The sequence below is a fragment of the Meleagris gallopavo genome, chromosome 6 (assembly GCF_905368555.1).
Source record: "Meleagris gallopavo chromosome 6, MGAL_WU_HG_1.1, whole genome shotgun sequence".
In the NCBI taxonomy this organism is placed as follows: domain Eukaryota; kingdom Metazoa; phylum Chordata; class Aves; order Galliformes; family Phasianidae; genus Meleagris; species Meleagris gallopavo.
Genome location: NC_139409.1, coordinates 21,180,781 through 21,200,007, shown reverse-complemented (window position 1 = coordinate 21,200,007; position 19,227 = coordinate 21,180,781). Strand labels below are relative to the sequence as shown.

At 36.5% G+C, this 19,227-nt stretch overlaps 1 protein-coding gene across 2 annotated transcripts in view; it reads right to left on the bottom strand.

Moving 5' to 3' along the window:
* Window positions 1-9,637: 9,637 nt before the first annotated feature.
* Window positions 9,638-19,227, bottom strand: part of ZNF804B (zinc finger protein 804B) — a 212,467-nt gene continuing 202,877 nt past the window's right edge. For both annotated transcript variants that reach the window (XM_085227382.1, XM_085227383.1), the window contains exon 4: window positions 9,638-17,109. In XM_085227382.1, coding sequence (XP_085083508.1) covers window positions 13,458-17,109 — 3,652 coding nt within the window. In that variant the 3' untranslated portion in view covers window positions 9,638-13,457. The remainder of the gene's footprint in view (window positions 17,110-19,227) is intronic.

The window sequence follows — 19,227 nt, the reverse complement described above, 5'->3', positions numbered from 1 at the left end:
GCGTGCAGGCTCTTGTTCATCACTGGAGACAGTACACAGTTAATGGTGGTGCCCGTGTTGAAAAATACTGTTTTGCAGCTGAGAATTTCTTCTATCAAATAGTGTTATTGTGCTCTTTGTGTCAGTGTCCTTGTGTTTGTGACATTTGGCTGTGGATGCCCCATCCCTGGAGGCATTCAAGGCCAGGCTGGATGTGGCTCTTGTCAGCCTGGTCTGGTGATTGGCGACCCTGCACATAGCAGGGGGGTTGAAACTAGATGGTCATTGTGGTTCTTTTCAACCCAGGCCATTATATGATAAGCTGTAAGACTATGGTTTTAGGAACAGGATGGTGACCCAGTGCAAAGTGTTATTAAGCTATAAGTACAGCTCTTCTGGGCCAGATATTTAAATATCTATGTAAATAAAGAATGTGTCATTTCTGAGGAACACAGGAGGTACCTTTCCATCTTCATGTTTCCATGGCATGTGTGTGATGAGTATTAAAACAGTAATCCTGCGCATTAGAAATCTAAACCTAGTACAGATGGCGTATGTACTCTATGGAGACTGCATGGGCAGAAAAGAATGAATCTGTGAAGTGTTGTCTTTACAAGAGCATAATTTCTGTAGCTTGTCTCCGAGTGACACAGTCTGCATAGAAATGTTTCAATTACATCAATCTTTAAATTTCTGTACACGTTTGGCTGCTCTTACAAAATGCATGGTATAAAAAAGTTGATCAAGTTGAAGACACATCATGAATAACTTTGTATTCTTTCTGTATATCATGCATGTTGTGAACAAAACTCTGGACCACAGGTTATTTTCTTGAAAACATCACTACTCTGAAGTCTTTGGAAGATCTGGATGGGTGGTATAACCCATGGATTTATTTCTTGGAATTGGACAGCTACAAGTTAGAAATAATGTCAAAGAAGTGTTTTAAGAACTACAGTGGGGAAGAGCAATTTTGCATACAATGAATGTGTTTCCTTTGTCATCTCTCTAGCAGTTTATGTGGTTATTTGGAGAGATAATGCCAGTTCATGTGGAGTAATAGATGCTTTGAGCACATTTCAATGAATTGTTGGTTCCTGATAGCAGCTACCTGAGAAATGTTAATGTTCAGGCACTAACTATTATGGCTTAGAGGCTTATGCTTTGAAGATATCTGCAGATAGGTGCCAGATCCAGTCACTGTTTCTTTTCTTCCGATACAGGCATAATGATCCTCCTGTTCTGTGTGTGAAACTCCTCTCCATCTTGGCATCCATGCCATCTACTACAGCTGTAGCCAATTTATTATCAGCTCTTTAGGTTGCTTAATTAGCTCTTCATGTACACCAGTGTAATCTGAAGTTATTTAGTTCTTAAAATAAGATTTTCAGGTCAGATTATCTCATGGACTTGAACAGATCCATGCAGTAGAAATTCTGTATAGGAAAAGGACAACATCCATAAAGCCTGGACTTATAGCAGGCAACCCTGATTACATGCATGAAGTAAATTTATATGGATGTGAGAGTTCTCTTTCCCTTTCATTGTCTCTTCATGTTCATTTAATCACAGCAGCTCACATTAACCAGAGGGGTTTGAAATTATCTGTCTATCTTTTAAAGGGCAATTTGCTTTCATAGGCTACTTAGACATCTCCATGCTGTGTTTCTCTCTACTGAGCCAGAATAAGCCTTAAAAACAGAATCGTAGAATTGCACAGGTTGAAAAAGAATTTAAAGATCATCGAGTCCAACCTCAACCTAACCCTAACTTTAACAACCCTCTGCTAATTCATGTCCCTGAGCACCACATCCAAACGGTTTTTAAACACCCTCAGGGATGGTGACTCAACCACCTCCCTGGGGAGCCTATTCTAGTACTTAACAGCCCTTTCTGTAAAGATGTTTTTCCTGATATCCAACCTAAACTTCCTCTGGCGCAATTTAAGGCCATTTTCCCCTTTTCCTGTCAAAGCCTTTCCCCATGAAAGTGGACCTGCATAGCCAGCCCTCTTAGTGCATTTCTCCTCTCAGCCACAGTTTTCCCTGACTTACCCTGCTGAAAGATGACCTTGCTCCAGATCTCCTGCCTTCCCTGGGTTCTGCATCTGCCATCATATTTCCCATAACTATTCATTCCCCAGAGAAGGATATGAGACATCATGGCAAAAGTCTTTATTTCCTTTTATTTCCTGGGGTCAACAAGAGCACATAGATGAACAACTGGGGATGAGAGATGTCTCTTGCAGTATTGTCTTTTTTATCATAGATTTTTTCTCTGAATTCATGATTCATGAGAAATCATGCTATATCATCATGTTAAGTCCTCCAGACTATCACACTCATTCGTAGAGCTCAGGGCTTGATACAGATGCTTTAGTAGCTTGTCACAGAGTAAAGACCATGATCTGAATAATGCAATTTTTTATAGTAATTACTTTTATCAGAAAAAGATTAGTTGGATGTTGTGTTGAGGGACATGGTCTAGTGAAAACTATTGATGATAGGTAGATGGTTGGACTGGATGATCTTGTAGGTCTTTTCCAACCTTGGTGATTCTGTGAAAGTTCTGTTTTTTGACTTGTTAGAAAGAAACTGTGGATATTGTGTTGTCTGTACTTGTTATTAGAGATTTTTTTTTTTTTTTTTAACCTGGAGGAAGGATAGTCCCACACATTTATTTAACAAAATCTTTTGGAATGTTTCATTGCTGCATATTTCATTCATTTCCACCTGCTGAAGCCTCTGAAAAACAGATACTGTATCAAAAGTCCACGTGAGGTATACTAGCGACTATTTAATACTAACAGAAAATTGAAGTGAAACAGTCCGATGAAGAAAGTTCTTCTATCTACATGGGCAGAAAGAAAAGCAATGCAAGTATAAAAGCAACAAATGAATCTGGCTTACATTTTGATACTGCATGCAAATGTATGTAAGAACTTAACTGAATTATTTGAACTGAGCAAATAATGTGAAGCAAATAGCCAATTTAAATATAGCCTTTTTCACTTCATAAATTGCTCACGAGCTGCTTAAAAAATGTACTTATATTATTCAAAAATTATAAATTAGCAAAGAATTCTACACTTCTCTCATAAAGCAATGCAGGTAAAACTACCCATATTTGAGATGTCAGCTCTATTGGATGACTGAGGCAGGTATTTAATAAGCAACTCCTTATATGCTCTTTAATATCTTCATCAGTGACATCTACAAGTGGAATTGAGTACACCTTCAGCAAGTTTGCAGTTTACACCAACCTGTGTTGTGTGTTAAAAATACCTGAAGGATAGGATGTCATTCAGAGAGACCTAGACAAGCTAAGCAGTAGGCCCAGGTGAACCTCATGAGGTTCAACAAATCCCAGTGCACCTGGTTTGTGGCAACGCCCACTACAAGTATAAACTGGGGGATGTAATGATAGAGCACAGTCCTGCTGGAAAGGATCTGGGGATACTGGTGGATGGCAGCTGGGCATAAGCCAGCAGTGTTGCCCTTCTAACCCAGAAAGCCAACCATATCCCGGGCTGCATCAAAAGAAGTGTGGTCAGCATGATGGGGAGGTGATCCTGCCCCTCTGCTCTGTGCTATGAGATCTCACCTGGGGTGCTGCTTCCACATGTGCAGTCCTCAGTACAGGTGAGACATAGACCCAGAACTGACTAATCTTAGGAAATTTAAATGCTCAAAATCAGAGAGTATAAGATCAAGAAAATATCTCACTCAATATCAAGATTCTTCATAAAGTAAGAATGGGGTACTTATTGTCTTTCCTACTCTTGAAAACTGTTCAGTGGGAATATTAGATGGTGAATTAACTCTAGGATTCGTGCAGGTCACAGAAATTCTAAGGAAAAGTTATTCTAAGGACAGCTTTTCTAACATGAGCTGTCATATAGGACTGTGATGTAACTTCATGCAATGTTTTCAGTTTTCCAGCCTGCCAAGGAGACTTACCCAGTCTAAACAAGTCTGATCCTGCTACTCAAGTCTCTCTATAACAGGAATTTAAGTCAATTTCCTGAGAAATCCCTGAGATGTTTTTATAACAATGAAGTTGTACGTTAGCCGATGTGTTCTAAAGATCAAAAAGCCTAGATTGCCTGTAATGAGAACTAATTGCTAAATATCTCTGCTGTGCTTTGAAAATATACTAGTGGCAATAATGTGACTCCTTTCTTCCAACTACAGACCTTAGAACATTTTTAATCCAAGTATTTATTGAATTAGCAACAAGGGAAAATGCTGTATGACTCTCAGTAATTGTGTTTGCCGGAGTTGATCAGGTTTGCCTGAGATTTGTCATGATTGAAGTGCTCCAATTGTGCAGACACAAAGGATTTGTGTTGCATGGGTAACAGGAATTCTACAGCACAATTGAAATGAATTTTAGAGTTCAAGAAGGATTTTAAAGGTAAAGGTAAATAAAGGTATTTGTGATAGAGAAACATGCTGCTAATCTCAGGGGAGACTTCATCGCTCTCTAAACCTCCTGAAGAGAGGTTGTGGTGAGGGGGAAGCCGGCCTCTTCTCTGATGTAACTAGCAATGGGACTAGAGGGAATAGCCTTGAGTTGCACCAGGGAAGATTCAGGTTGGACGTTAGGAAATACTTCTTCTCTGAGAGTGGTCAAGCACTGGAACGAGAGGGTGGTACAGTCACTGTACCTGGAGGTGTTCAAGAAATGTTTAGATATTGTACTGAAATACATGATTTAGTGGGAAATATTGGTGATAGGTGGACATTTGGGCTGGGTGATCTTAGAGGTCTTTTCCAACCTTGGTGGTTCTGTGATTCTGTGAACTTTGCTACGAAGAACTTGGTAACAAAAGCTAGGAACAACCTTGTAAAAGCCATCCTGGTTTCTTATGACCATATATATATCAAACATTATCAGATATGTTGATATGTTATAAAAATGATATATTTTTTTTAATTATCCTTGCAGTTTTTCATTCCTTGGCTATTGGTCTGGAAAAGATGTTAAATTTATCTCCTAAAAAAAAATACTAGTTAAACCCAACAGAGTTTTCAGTCTGGGAGTTTCTTAACATTAACATTTTTTTCCACTTAACGCATTATTAATTCATCATTTAGACTAACTTTTCACTAAGCATACAAGTTTCTTGAGCTTGGAATGGAACTGTAACTCATTTCTCCTCTTCTTAATTCCAAATTAACCAGCTTCACTGAGTGAAAGTGTTTCATGCTGTTTGCTTGTAGTTGCTCAAAATTAGACCATAAGCTGCTGTTTCAAATATTCCCAACGTAGGAATAAGTAGATCACATCAAGAAGAGCAAGAAATGATCTAACATTCACTCAAAAGCTAAAGATATTTCTGTGTACTTTTTGAAACACTTGTGCAGTCCATTAATTTTCATTCTTATCTGAACCTTTTTGTCTCAGGGCTGGACTGAGAGCAGATATGGTAAAAAAAAAAAGATAATCATTTTTGAAAAAGTTTGTCAATGGTTTGTCAAAAAACCATGACAGTTACAGCCTGCCACTGGTTTAAAAAATCCTACCAGAAATTAATCAACTTCATTTTGTCAACATCAGTAATTACAGATACTCATCTGAGGTTCTATTTGCAAACCTGACTAGGTTTGTCCATAATGAACCTAACTTTTTTTTTTTATTTTCAAGTCATAAGCTCTCATCATAACCTTATAACCATAACATTATAATTCACCCTGACCCATATAATTTCCAATAAAAATCATATAAGAAATACTTATCTAACACATTATTTAAGAAAAATAAAACTAGGGAATTCAGCTTTTGGAAAACTAGAATTATAGTAGAAGAGACTAGCTGCATCTCCACCTTCAAACTCATATGTTCTTCACTCCTGTGGAAAGAAAACACAAAAATGGAGCAGGACTTAAAATGAGATATTTCAGAAAGTACGGCTTCTCAGTCTGTCTTGTATCGTATTCCTCTCTGAAAAGAGCTATGACTGATAGGTATAATTGCTCAGTGAAACATGGAGGACTTGGTTCTTTATTAATCGTGGAAGCATGTATGAACATGTTTCTATATAGAGTGGTAAGGTGTAAAATCTTAACTTTCAAAAATTTTAGCCCAATTTTATTCTTTCCTTTCTTTTTGAGATTTGCAGACCTGCAGTCCTGAGCCTCAACTCAAACATTTCTAGTATATTCACCTTCCCTGATGAAGGTCGGACTTCTCTGTAGCAATGTGGACAACTCACAGACAAGCATTACCTCAGAAACGTACACCTGTTAAGTGCAAGGAACAGAAAAAAAAAGAATTTCTGTATTGGCAGTTCAGAGATTTTTCACCAGTGGAGCTATGTAACTGTTGATTATGGTTCTTCCACTATGAAAACAACTCCATTTAAAAAAAAAAAAAAAAAAAAAAAAAAAAGGGGTGAGGGAGCGGGAATACAGAGTAATTATGTCTGATTTACGTACTGGATTCTGTCAGGTGTAGAAGTTTCTATTAAATCCAATTGTTCTTAAGGAGACACACAAACACCGATATGAACACATATAATTATTTCTATTAAATTCTGCAGGATTTCTTACTGGGACTTGTAGAAAGCAATCAATTCATAAATTACTTGCAAAAAAAAAAAAGTGAAACATAATTCAGGAATTGTATAGAACATATTACTTTACATAGAAATAGTTTTATAGCTGTCTGAGACTAATTGGTTTGTTTCATTCACAGTGATTTATTTATTAGTGCTGCTGATTTACACACATACTCAGCTTGGAGTATACAGAACAGTTTTATATTAAAATTGATAAATATATTTAATTTATTGATTTGCAAATGGAAAATGTATATGGTCAAAAAGTTTATTGGTTCATAAGAATGAAATATTGATTTTTGTGTGCAATGGGAGTTCTAGATGTGCACTTAAGTAGACGCAGCAGAACTGCTTACATTGCTTCATGTAAGTCTATCCAGCTTTTACTCCTTATCTTTATTTTGAGGGATTTATAGTTAGGTCATAAAAATGAGTTTGACCTGATTCTTCTTCTAATGCAGTCATGTATTTACAGTTTGATTTCTCAGTGAAGAGCTCTTTTAAGTATATTCACAAAACATATTGGTCACTCTTAAGCAGTAGATGTTTAGCATAAATCCTCATTACTATAACTGCAGATTTATTTCTGTGTGTAATTTCTGTAATCGGCTATTTGTGTTCTTCTGTGTTTTCTGATAAGGAAAATAATGTGTTTAATTAATGATAATGAAAAATATTGTAAAACTGTTATATGTTGATAGATGGATTAAGTGTTGACTTAAGGCTGAGCTTGATGGTGCTGGAGACAAGGAGAGTATGTCTGACCTGAAATGTTCATGAATTAATTCCCCTTAGCCCTGGGGCAGAGAAACATTCAAGAACATGACATCAATGTTCCCCAATCTCAGCAAGACAATTCACTGACTTGCAATTTCCCTGTTATCTCCTCACATGTTGTTATCATTGCGCTGTGTTTCTAGGAGGAATGAAGTAATGAGTTGTGCTCCCAGTGATTCTTTATGTCTGTATAAAGTTTATTTTAGGTTGCTTATATTTGCATAATAGCTTTAATTTCTGAAGTGGAAGACTTTCCCACTAGAGTGGAAATGATTTTGCTCACATTGCATGGAGACACAGACATTCAAACAAAATCTATGAAGAAAATAAGCCTAATAATTTACTACCCTCCCTTCTTATGCCGTGCATCCTCTTCCTTCTCTTCTACCTCAATCTCGTTGCCTTCTTCAACTCTGCTGATGTGATTGATCATGGGACCAAGCAGTGAAACAGAACACTGGAGAGACTTGAGAGAATAGAGGAGAAAAGAAGGGAGAAGAGAGGAGAATGAATGTTGCAACGTGCAGTTTGAAACCTGTGCTTGGTGGTTGAGGGGAGATAGAATATTTTAAAATCAGTGTTGTCTGTCTGCACCCTACGTGAGTTGTTTATAGACAGAGCAGTTAAGTGATTTTTCAGCCTTTCGTTTTCTATACTGCCTGACCAGGTGGTAAGAATGCCTAGACTTTGCCCAAGGACTGGGTGCATTCTAGTTACGGTACTCAGCACGGTGCTGGAAGAAGTGCCAGTTGCTCACCTTGCAGTTGCAAGAAGCCTATAGAGGGCAGGAAAGTTTCATCCCACACCAGGAGGAGGTGGGATCTATAGGAGCAAATCCATTCCTTCACTGGGATCCTGTGGAATGTAAGCAGTGCCTGGATCTTGCCAAAGCTGGACACTGACAGTATGTTTTGACAGTATTTTAATAGAAGCAAAAAAAGTGTCCTGAAATGAAACTTAAGTAGTTACAAGTATGGTTTTTGTTTATGTTTTGATTTGGTTACTTTTATAGTGTCTCTAAATAAACTGCTTTGTTGGGCCTTCTATTTTTAAGTTAAATGTGTGTTTGTTTTCTCCATAAAGTCTCTCCATCTGGTGATTAAAGATATTTCAAGTCTGGTGAAATGTTGGTTTTTCATACTGAAGGGTGTAACGTTCCTGAATGTAAGTTTGGCCCGCATAGATGAATCATGATATAGACATACACGTGCACACACATAATATCAGGTTAAGCTCATGGTATTAGACAGACCAGGGATTCAGACTTTAACAAAGGGTAACATTTATTTACCCAGATCATGTGATCTTCAGAGTAAAAGGAGTTTTACCTGATGAAGAACATGCCAAAGTGAATGACAGATTCTGCTTATTTGGACAAGTACTCTCATTGCCATTGGGAAATGTAGCTACCTTTACCAGGAAAAGGAGAATGCAGATAACCTTTTTTCTTCACGTATCATGTCCAAGTCACAAACAGTATGGCAGTTTTTTCCACAACAAACATATAAGATCTGATCTCAACTGGAAATCTATATTTGATGAAGAATCTCAATTGAATTGGATACATTTCATGTACAAGTGTTGATTATGTTTCTGTTGATTACTGTGATTTCAAAATTTTTCTTGAATGCCTGCGTCATGAGACAGCTCCACATCAGACTGAGTTAGTCCCAGAAATTGGCCAAGTTATTTCTGGCTATGCATATAGACTTGAAGGAATACAGCATATGCCACACCATATCTCAAAAGACAGAGCTTTATCTATTGCATGTATCCATGCAATACTCATGTTTTTCCATTGCCTCAGTCTTTATGCTCACCTGGAGATATAAAACTTCCAAAACTATATATTGATAGCTATAACAAGTCTTAGAATTATTACTGGTAAAACAGCAGTAGCTGGGGACCCTAAAACTCTGTGAACATATGAGAAAATCTGAAGTCTTTCATCAGAAAGCTTACAATATAAATAAAAGGTAGAAGAAAAGTATTCAATAAGCAAACTGGAAAAATGCAAAGTAAATTGTATAACATGGATAGAAGATAGTTATTCTGACAAAGATAAATTTTGAAGAATGCTCAAAAAATTAAAATGTAGTTGATTCTTGGATCTTATTGTTAGCTTTTTCCCCAAAGGATATTCTGCGTGAGCAATGGGAATTATAGGTCAAACAGATTATCTGGGGAACCCAACAACTGAGTTATGAGTGTAATTTTAAATAAACTGATCAGTACATGTAAAAGTACATATATACATACTGATAAAAGTATACAGGAGGATGTTGATCAATTAAAAGTACTTGCAAGAAACACATAGAATAATTTTTTAAAGGAATATTTATTTTCAGTTCCATTTAAACAACCCACTTTTGTAACACATACTAAAATCTTTAGGAAACATTCTAAGAAATTTCAGGGATGAATTAAATGCATTTCAAATCTCAGCTTAAAATACAGAATATGTTTGCATTATTCTGCATTTTATTATGTTGCTGCCTTTTGGTATGCTTTACATTAAAAATACATGACTGACACTCTTTATACCAGTAAGCCATTTTATTGGAAAAAAAAAAAATAATAAAATTATTGCATTAAACTACATTCCCAGGAATTCCTTGAATAACCTAAAAAAAAAAAAAAAAAAAAAAAAGCCGCATTGCATGTACAATAGTGCAATTAACTTAGCTACTGTATAATATAAAACACTTTATACAGAGAATACAAAACAAAATTACTAGTTTACATATTATACTAGCCAGAGTATTATCCATTTTTAAATACAAACTTAACAGTTTTAAAATCAATGTGGTCAAAGGCATTTTTATGCAAATTTGAACAACAAATATGTTAAATGTATTCCAGAAGTGCCTCAGTTACCAAATAAATAAAAATTAAGAACTTTCATCATTATGGAACTTCAAAAATTTTTGTTATTAGACTTTTGCAGTGTGGGTGACCTATTTCCTTGGATTATGCAAGAAGAATATACAATCGAGCTAAAAGAGGTTATTAACTTGAAATTTGTATATCTTTGCCACCAGAACATCGTAACTCTTCTAAAAATTAGTATAACTAAAATCAGAACTGAAGCATGGCTCCAACCATCAGGCTCAATTATGCTTTTAATAATAATTATAATATATAAAGTACATTACTGATGAAAAATAAATATGGCAGCAAATACATCATCTCAGCTGTGCTGATGTTTGTATACATTTCTCCAAGAAAATATCTTCTGTGTACTAAGAACTATACTGGACATTCCCTTTGTTGGTAGTCAATAACTGTTGTTTTACTATTGTGCTGTTTCTGTCACTTTTTAATCTCTCAATTTTTTTCCATCTACTACTACCAAAATCATAATCCCCATTGCTTCATGAATTAAATTAAATTTTATTGTCTTTTCATTCACCTTATGAGATCATCCTTGTTGATATATACAGTGATGTATGGATATCCTACGACTTGGTTCCCATTTTATTGCACATACAGTGAGAGTAATGTATTTGCTTCCTGTAAATGGTCTACTGAGTAGGATTCTGTTAAGTTTCAACTGATGAGGTTTCTTGCCATAGAAATTTCTGCAGTAGTAATTCTGCCTGTAAGAAAGAGGGATGAAAAATAAGTGTGTGTGTAAGATGAGATTTGTTTGTCTTTTTTCCTTTCTACTTTTTTTCTCTCAATGTTATCCTCTTAGGACTGAAGTGAACCACTATAGACTGTAAGAGTAGTTGGTTTATCTTGAGTGGAAGTGGACTTGTGCCTGCAAATTAAAAAATTGTAGGGCTTGAAAGCATATTTTTAGGTTGATATTTATTCTGAAACTCTGATTGGGGTGCAGTTCAATCAGCCTCAGAGCATGGGTTGACCTGCTCCTTTTAAATGTACGATTCAAAGTGTTTTTACAGAGATATAACTACAAGTGAACCACTAGAGAGAGAATTCAGTCTGAGGAATCGAGTAGTCATGTTCAGAGTCAATAAGTTGTATTCAGTGAAGTAAGGTTGTTTTTCAGAGAATGATATTTTGGAAGTATGGAAATTATATGTATATTCAAATATAATTTGGGGAATATTTTCAGCCAGAAAAAAAAGGAAGGATTTTAAAACTATGGAAACATTTATTTTTAGTGTATTTTCAAAAGAAATTTCTGACTTCCTAACTTCTGAAGTAATAATTTCATTTGATAAAGAACCCTGCAAATAAAATAGGAAAATTAATGAAGAGAAGTAACTCAGAAAATACCATGAGCCCATTTTGTAAATGAAATGAATATATCAATTGGGAATGCAATGAAAAAGGCATTTGAGGATGCTGGTTTCTTCAACTTCTTTTTTTCGTAACTTCTACTCTGTCTCCAAAGTTTTTTTTCCTGAAAGTTTTTATTTGATGGCTAAAATATTAAGTATTCAGTGAACCTTTAACTTTAAAAGTCAATTGCAAAACAAGCAGTCACTACTTGTAGGCGCATTTGAAATGTTTGACAAAATAGCAGTTCATGCTGAAGGAGCTGCTTTTAGAAATTAAAACACTTCCATTTTACCGCAGTGGATCAATCGAGTTTGACTAAAGTTAGAATATTGGTCTCAAGTTGTATTTTAAATACTCAGCCTAATTTCAATTAGATTTCTCAGCTTCTTTAGATAGCCCGTAATGGAATCAAATCCACCAAAAATTTTTAATGTGCTTTATATCGACTGTAAAATAGACATCAGCAACTGTGCACTACATTATTGCAAAGGAATTGACACTATTTCCAATATTTCAAATTTAAACAAGTATTTTTTGTCAGGCTCTTCACTGTCCAGTTATATTAGGAAGCAGACCTGCAGTCTAACCATAATTATGATCATAATTTCTTGCTATGTGTCCCATGTTGAGTTAGAAACTTAAAAATTTTCAAAGTGTGCCATCCAAATAATGCTGAAGCCCCCACCTATTTCCAGATATGCAATTATTCCTCAAGATTTCAATCACACTTAACCCTGATGGTTAGGTAAACACATTCCTACATTAGAGATTCAAGATTTCAATTTGTTAGTTCACTGCTTGGGAAGTCATGCTAGCAACTTTGCATTTTTGTTTAGATTTAGTATGTCTTGGAATAATGAGAATCACAACATACTTGACCATGAGACTATTTGTGAAAAAGATGAAATGTTTGTTTATTTGTTTGTTATGTATACTTTGGGCAAGATTCTTCCACATGTCAGAGCTTTGCTTGGCAAGAAAGAGATATTGTGGTGTTGGCCAGGGACCTCCAAGGTTCAAGGCCAACACTAGCTGCATTGGAACTTTGGGATGTTGCACCCCACCCCTGACATATCTTATGCTAAAGCCACAGCAGGCAATGTCAAATAACTTAGCTTCATTGCTTTATTTCTACTACCTTCTTGTATGCCTGACTGGAGGACGAAATTAGCAATCTGCTTGTGCCAACAAAGAGCCTCCTACACTAAGGGAATATTTTTGTCATGTACTTTTGGCTAGACTGCAGCCCCTTTACACTGTTAAAACAACATATCTGTGATAAAATCATTAATGTATCATTGAGATGGTCCCATGATCATCATCTTCCAGTATTAACTTATCACCCACTGCTGTTGAGACTCAAACTTGTCTTGGCTGGGAGACGGAACCAGATACTTGTGGTCCCAAATGCTTTCTCTTTGGCTTATTCTGAAATACCTTAAACAGACCAACTATTACACTGTTGCATTTACACTCTCATAAAAGTAAGCCTTTGAGGTGCACTAAGATTGCACTACCTTAAATTATGTTATTTTAAATCACCCAACATTGCTGACATTCTTGGTCCTTTTGTGCCTACATCCTATGGTCCTCTTCTTACTGACACAGACTTCACTTCGGAATGTTATTTCTAAACCTCCTGCAAGATGACATTAGCAGACCCTGTTTTTGTGACAGTATCACAAGACTTCAAAACTGCTTTTATGTTGTGATATGAGAACCAAATCAACATTCATATTCTGTCAGCCAGAATTTGGATTTCAAATTGACCATTGAGCTCTCAGCAAAAATGTAGATTTTCTCCTCAGATATGCGATTGAACAATGAATATATTTTTTAGTTTTTTATTTTTATTTTTGTTCCTGGAGCCAAGATGTAATCGTTAGGACTAGTTTAAATAGTTAGAAACACCAAAAACTTCTTTTATTGTAGGTAACTGTTGAGTCTGGCTAGAGCAAGAATGGTGATGAGGATCTTGCCCTTGGAATAATGGATGAACAATGGGATTTGGGTGTATAGCAGGAGGTGTGGCTGCATTCAGTTGTGGTGCAAATAAGGCTGGGATATATGCAGTATGTGGCAGTAGGGGGAAGTTCAGTGGGGAAGAGTGAATAGGGGTGGTGGAGACCAAGTGCAATGGGTGTCCTGTCAGCAGAGCAGGGTGGGTGGGAATGAGGGCTGGTGCTAATGGAGAAAGTGATATAGGGGCAAAATGTGCCTGAGAGAGGGGATGGAGGTGTGCCAAGGAGAGATGGCTGCCATGGGGGTGTACAGATGCTGAGACAGCAAAGCGTTGCAGCAGTGTATGGTGTATGGTGGTGACTGTTGCGTGCTGCTGAACAGGGATGGCAGGAACTGCTGGTGTTGCAGAGAAGGCAGCTGGTCCTGGGGCAGGCAGAACTTGCAGGTGTTTTGCCAGGAGTTGTTTCTGCATATGCTGCTGGGCTTGCAGCTGCAGCAACCTGTATTTGTCTACTTCCTCTGGTGAGAACATTATAGGCTGCTGCATTAAAGGAGGGGAAATGGATTTACTGTACACTTCCCGGTCATCTACTGTGTCATTGTACTTCTGCATAGCATTATCACAAACAGAGTCTGAACTTCCTTCTGCCCCATTTGAGTCCATGTTCACATCATGTAGTTCTTCTTTGGTCTCTGTTGAATTAGCAACAACAGAATATCTTTTAGAGGGAAAAGCACCAGGGAAATCATTTGGTACTGGGTCACAGCTTTGTATAAAGGGTTGTACTTCACTAATGAAGAGATTGGATTGTTCCTTTATTGCCGTGTTCCTTTTTATGCTTGGGTTCTGATAGCCTGTTCCTATCTGAACAATGTCTTTAAAAAGACAATGATCATAATCAGTGCCTGTTGAAAGAGCAACATGGGTTATCTCTGAAGTGTCACATTTGTTTTTTTTCACATTACTTTCCAATGAACTTCCACTTTGACCTCTGTCATTTTCACCAATGTTTAGCAGTTTCTCTGGCAAAGGTAACGCTGTATCATCTACTGATGACGAAAACTGAAGTTCAAAGTGACTTTGTGACAGATCCTTTTTTTCTCTACCAAACGTGTTTGAAAATCTCTCTGAATTATGCAGTTGCTCCTGGATTTTCTTAGACTGCACCCTTTCTAACAGTAACTTGGCTGTCAGAGACTTTCTTCTTCCACATACATCTTTTGCTGAGGTTTCTGAAGAGCAGGTAGTAAAGTCTTTTGACCGGCTGTCTACATTCAGAGACTCATAATGTGCAATTTCAGCCTTTCCTGTGTTGATCTTAGAATCTCTTTCTGTGTCCTCTCTTGTTTTGTTCTCATACTTGTCATATTCTTTTGAGAAAGACCCTGTACTGCTTTCTCTTGATATTCTGCTGCAAGATGATCGATCGCTGCTTCTTGAATCTGTGGTGGAAGAACTTTTGGAGTCATTGTAGCTTCTACTGTGCACTTTGCCAACATGCCAGTGTCTACATCTGCTGTGTTTAGAACCATCTCTGTGCTGTAAAACTTTATGTCTTGAACATTTTTTATATTTAATTGTGCCCCTCTGTGTGCAGTTTCTACTTCTGTGACATCTAGTATGGCAAAGATAATCGTTATCTGCATCATCAGAAGTGAAAATACAGTTGTGCTTTCTGTGTTTACATTTGTGCCATTCAGCTGTCTTGGTTTTTCTTTTGAAACAAAAAAGCAAATTATTTCTGCTGTGATTGTTCAATGTGGGACTGGAGGAACTGCTCACATAGCTACTTGTGCTGCTAACCGAAGTATCAGAATAGCTGGAATGTCTGTCAGAGCAGGATTTTTGAGGAGATGGGAATCTCCAACATCTTGAGTAATTTTCACATCCTTCATTTTCTGAATGCCTGCTATTTGAACCAGATTTATAACTAAGGAAACTTCCCCCAGAATCTTTTCCACTGTCACTTATGTCACTGCTGCAGCTAGCAACATTCTGAATGGGTCTGCAGCCATTTTGGGTTTCATGTTTTTCCTCAGAATAAATTAAATCACACTTTTCAGCCTTAGACTTTTTAATTCTGGCCATAAAAGCAGAAAAGGAAATGCTTTCATTTCTTATGCTCTGTTTTTTTCTTTCACAGCTATGGAAATGATGCCTTAAAGATCTTTTCAGTGTTGTTGTATGAAGACCTTTTTCTGCCGTAGAATCCTTTTGTGAGACAGGCACTTTGGGTATATTTTCATTCAAATAATCCGAAATGTATTTTTGACCATTTTTGTTCATCTCTTTCCCTATGTCTGACTCAGCTTTTTGCTTAGCCTTTCTTGGATTTTGGGAACCTTTCATCTTCTTTGGTTTCAACAACTGATTATCTTGTTCATTTGACGTTTGCTTGTGTTTTATTAAACCTGAGGGTTCATTTTCATCTGCAGTCTTATTTATAGAGTGCTCTTTACAGCCTTCTTTGCTTGTTTCATGCTGTTTACCATCTCTGTGATTTAAAGACAGTCTGAAGTCAAAATACAGTGGATTACAGCCATATGAAATACAGGGCTCAGTTTTTGTAAACAAAAGTAATTCTGTTGGCCACTGCAGAGCAGTGCTGCCATCCTTGCTCACTACATGGAGGAAAGGCAGAGTCTGGAGCTTAGCCTCTTTAACTACTGTCTTCCTTGGAAGGTTTTCCATATTCCTGTTTTTAATTTCTGAAGTCTCTAAAGACCTTTCTCTCTTTACCATCCTAGGATAGTCATTAATGTAGCTTGCACATGTCAGCTCAGATGATAGCTGTTGGGGGAGCTCAGAGAGGTGTGCATTGCTATGCTTGTAGGTATCTGATTGTATACAGAAACTGCTAGCTTGGCATGAAGGTGAAATGAATGTTTCCAACAATTGCTCAGACACATTCAATTTGCTCTCTTGTTCCGTTTCTTTTACTGAGCCTGAAAAATCCAAATTTGAGAACTGCATTTTGACTTTGGAAAGTGAAGGATGAGCACTGACTTTTTCTTCTGTTTCTCTAACATTACATTTATCATTTTCTTTCAACATTCTAGGTTTCACAGCTCCATGACTTGATGCATTGTTATCCAAATCCATTTGGTCTTGTGGAATTGGTGGCCCTTTATCTAGACTTGCTTTTACATCCTCTTCCAAATGGATACCAGAACAGCTCTCAAGAACTTGCTTTGTTTTATGATTGGGGGATTCACTATAATCATTTCCTTCTTCAGAGTTCTCACTGAAGACTGATGCTGAGGATTCAAGCTTCAAAGGGACTTTTTTAGAGAATGAGAAAGACACTCCAGCTCTTTGAGAAGCACTGGTACTGTCTGGGAACACTTGTGAAACTTGATTTCCAAGCACGTGGAGTCTTTCAGTAGGTGACTGGTGCCTGCTTATGATAAGCTGCCGTTTTTCTAGTATGCTGCTGGAGAAACCTTGTCCTGTACTTGTGGTGGTACTTTGAGATTTGGCTGTGACCTTGCCACCTTTGTAGAGGAAAATTGCATCTGGGGATTGCTGCTTTTCAACTAATCTGGGGGCTTTAAGTGTTGGTCCACTTCCAGCAATGCTGTAAGAAAGTAAATTAAAACATGGTTGAATTAATTAAGTAACTAAACTAAAACAGAACTCACACTTGACAGACAATGCCTGTCTGGTAAGAAGAAGTGTTACTTATAGGCACTTCCACTTATATTCTGGATCTGCAGAATCACTAACAGAAAAGGCAACATTCTGCTTGATTTGTGTGTCTGTGTAGGTATGATTACTTTTTGATGAGAAAATTTTATTTCACCTTTATATTATTCCTCAAGAGATGATTTTGTGAAATATTCAAGGAAATAGTAATGCTAAGACTATCTCCAAACATTGGTGGGGAAGAGGTCAAAAGGTAGAGTTCCATTAATATTAATGGCAAATTCAGCACTCTCATTATCACGTCATTTGACTTTGTCAAATTTTCTCCTCCCATACTGTCTTTCAATTAATTTTCCTTCTTCCCCAAAACCTCAGATGTTAAATCCATCGTTTACTTTTCTTGTACTTTTAATACAAAATAAATCAACCTATTCTAAGAAAACTTAAAAAAACATGGTTAAAAAAGCAATTGTTGATTGCTTTTAATAGAAGACTAGCTAAATGGAGTTATTGGAGTAACTACTGTTTTTTTTTGTTTTTTTTTTTTTTTTCCATTAGAGATGTATATAGCCACCAGATGAATGTTATTCTAATTAATATTTAAACATGCATTTCATTGGTTACATTATCTACATTTGCTATTAAAGCCATACTACAATTCACTTTCATTTAAAAAAAAAAAAAAAAAGTGGAACCAGCATCAGTAAACAATTTGATTAAAAAATAGAAAATATTTTAATAAAATGCAAGTAAATTGCAACTTCCAGATCTGCATAGAAGTTATAAATAGTCTGGCATGTTTTAGACATGCTGTAAAAAAGCATTGATCTCCAGCAGCAGGAGCAATATAAAGACTCCCTGGGGTAGGTTCACCTCAGAATATGAGATTATACATGTGTTTCTGAGAATAAATTTGCATTTGCCACAAATTTAGCATCAGGGAATACAAATCCATCTCTATTTGTAGATCAAGAAGAAATTCTGTCTTATACAAAGTGAATGAAGAGAGCCTTTGCAATGTCCCCTTGGAATAGCAAAGTAAAGGTATTTTTTCAAATTTCCTGTGCACCAGATTAACAGTAATTTTATTGTCAGTTTTTATTAGCATGTTGTAAGGAACTCTGTTGGAATGTGAGACACGTTACTTGGGGACAATAACAGTTGTTTGCATATGTAGACTTCTTGGGAAGGCTGGCTCCTGTCTTGCCTGAGCAGCCAGGTGTGTGACACCTCAGCCAAGATCACATCCCAGCTGTCCCCGACCCATCTGTCGTTACCAATAAGAAGAGCAAACACTGTCCTTCCAGGCTCTCTGTAATCGATTTTAGACTCCTAGTTCTTTCTATAAGCAGACTCAGTTCCCTTTCTGCCTCATTTAGACCTTCCTATTACTATTGACCTTATCAGTCTATCTGAAACTACATCTTCAGATACAGACATAAAGGCATCTTCCCTCAGGCTGTTACTTTTCTTTACGTAGATTTCTATGAAAATGGAGTTGTAACCATAAAAGTGATACATTAGCAATAAACTGCTATATTTCAGCTGAAATTTCAAAAGCAATTACATTGGCCAAAATGAGTGTATAATAAACACTGAATTTTATTATTTCTAAGGTACTGTAAGCTTGATATGAATTTAAAAGGATGTTAGTTTAATTATCTACTTAACCCATTACGGTCATAGATTAACATAAGTAATTGGTCTGGTAGAAATCTATTCTATGAAGCATTCAGTGTCATTAAACAAAGGAGATTTCTCAAATGTGAAGCTTTATTTGTGTAAACTTCATACTGTATCATGGTATTCATCAGTAGAACTAACACTACTGGGTTAATTAAGTAAGTTAATTACTTGTTTTTCATTTGTATAATGATACTTCCATTAGTCTACAGAAAAAAAAAAAGCAGTGATAGTAATCTCAATATACTGAAAGTAATGAAAATGATTCACAGACCAGGCATGCATTTGCTAAAAAGTGTTTTTCCTCTCATGTTAACTTACTATAAAATGATAAGACAGTAATACTTATCTACTCAGGTCAATTTTA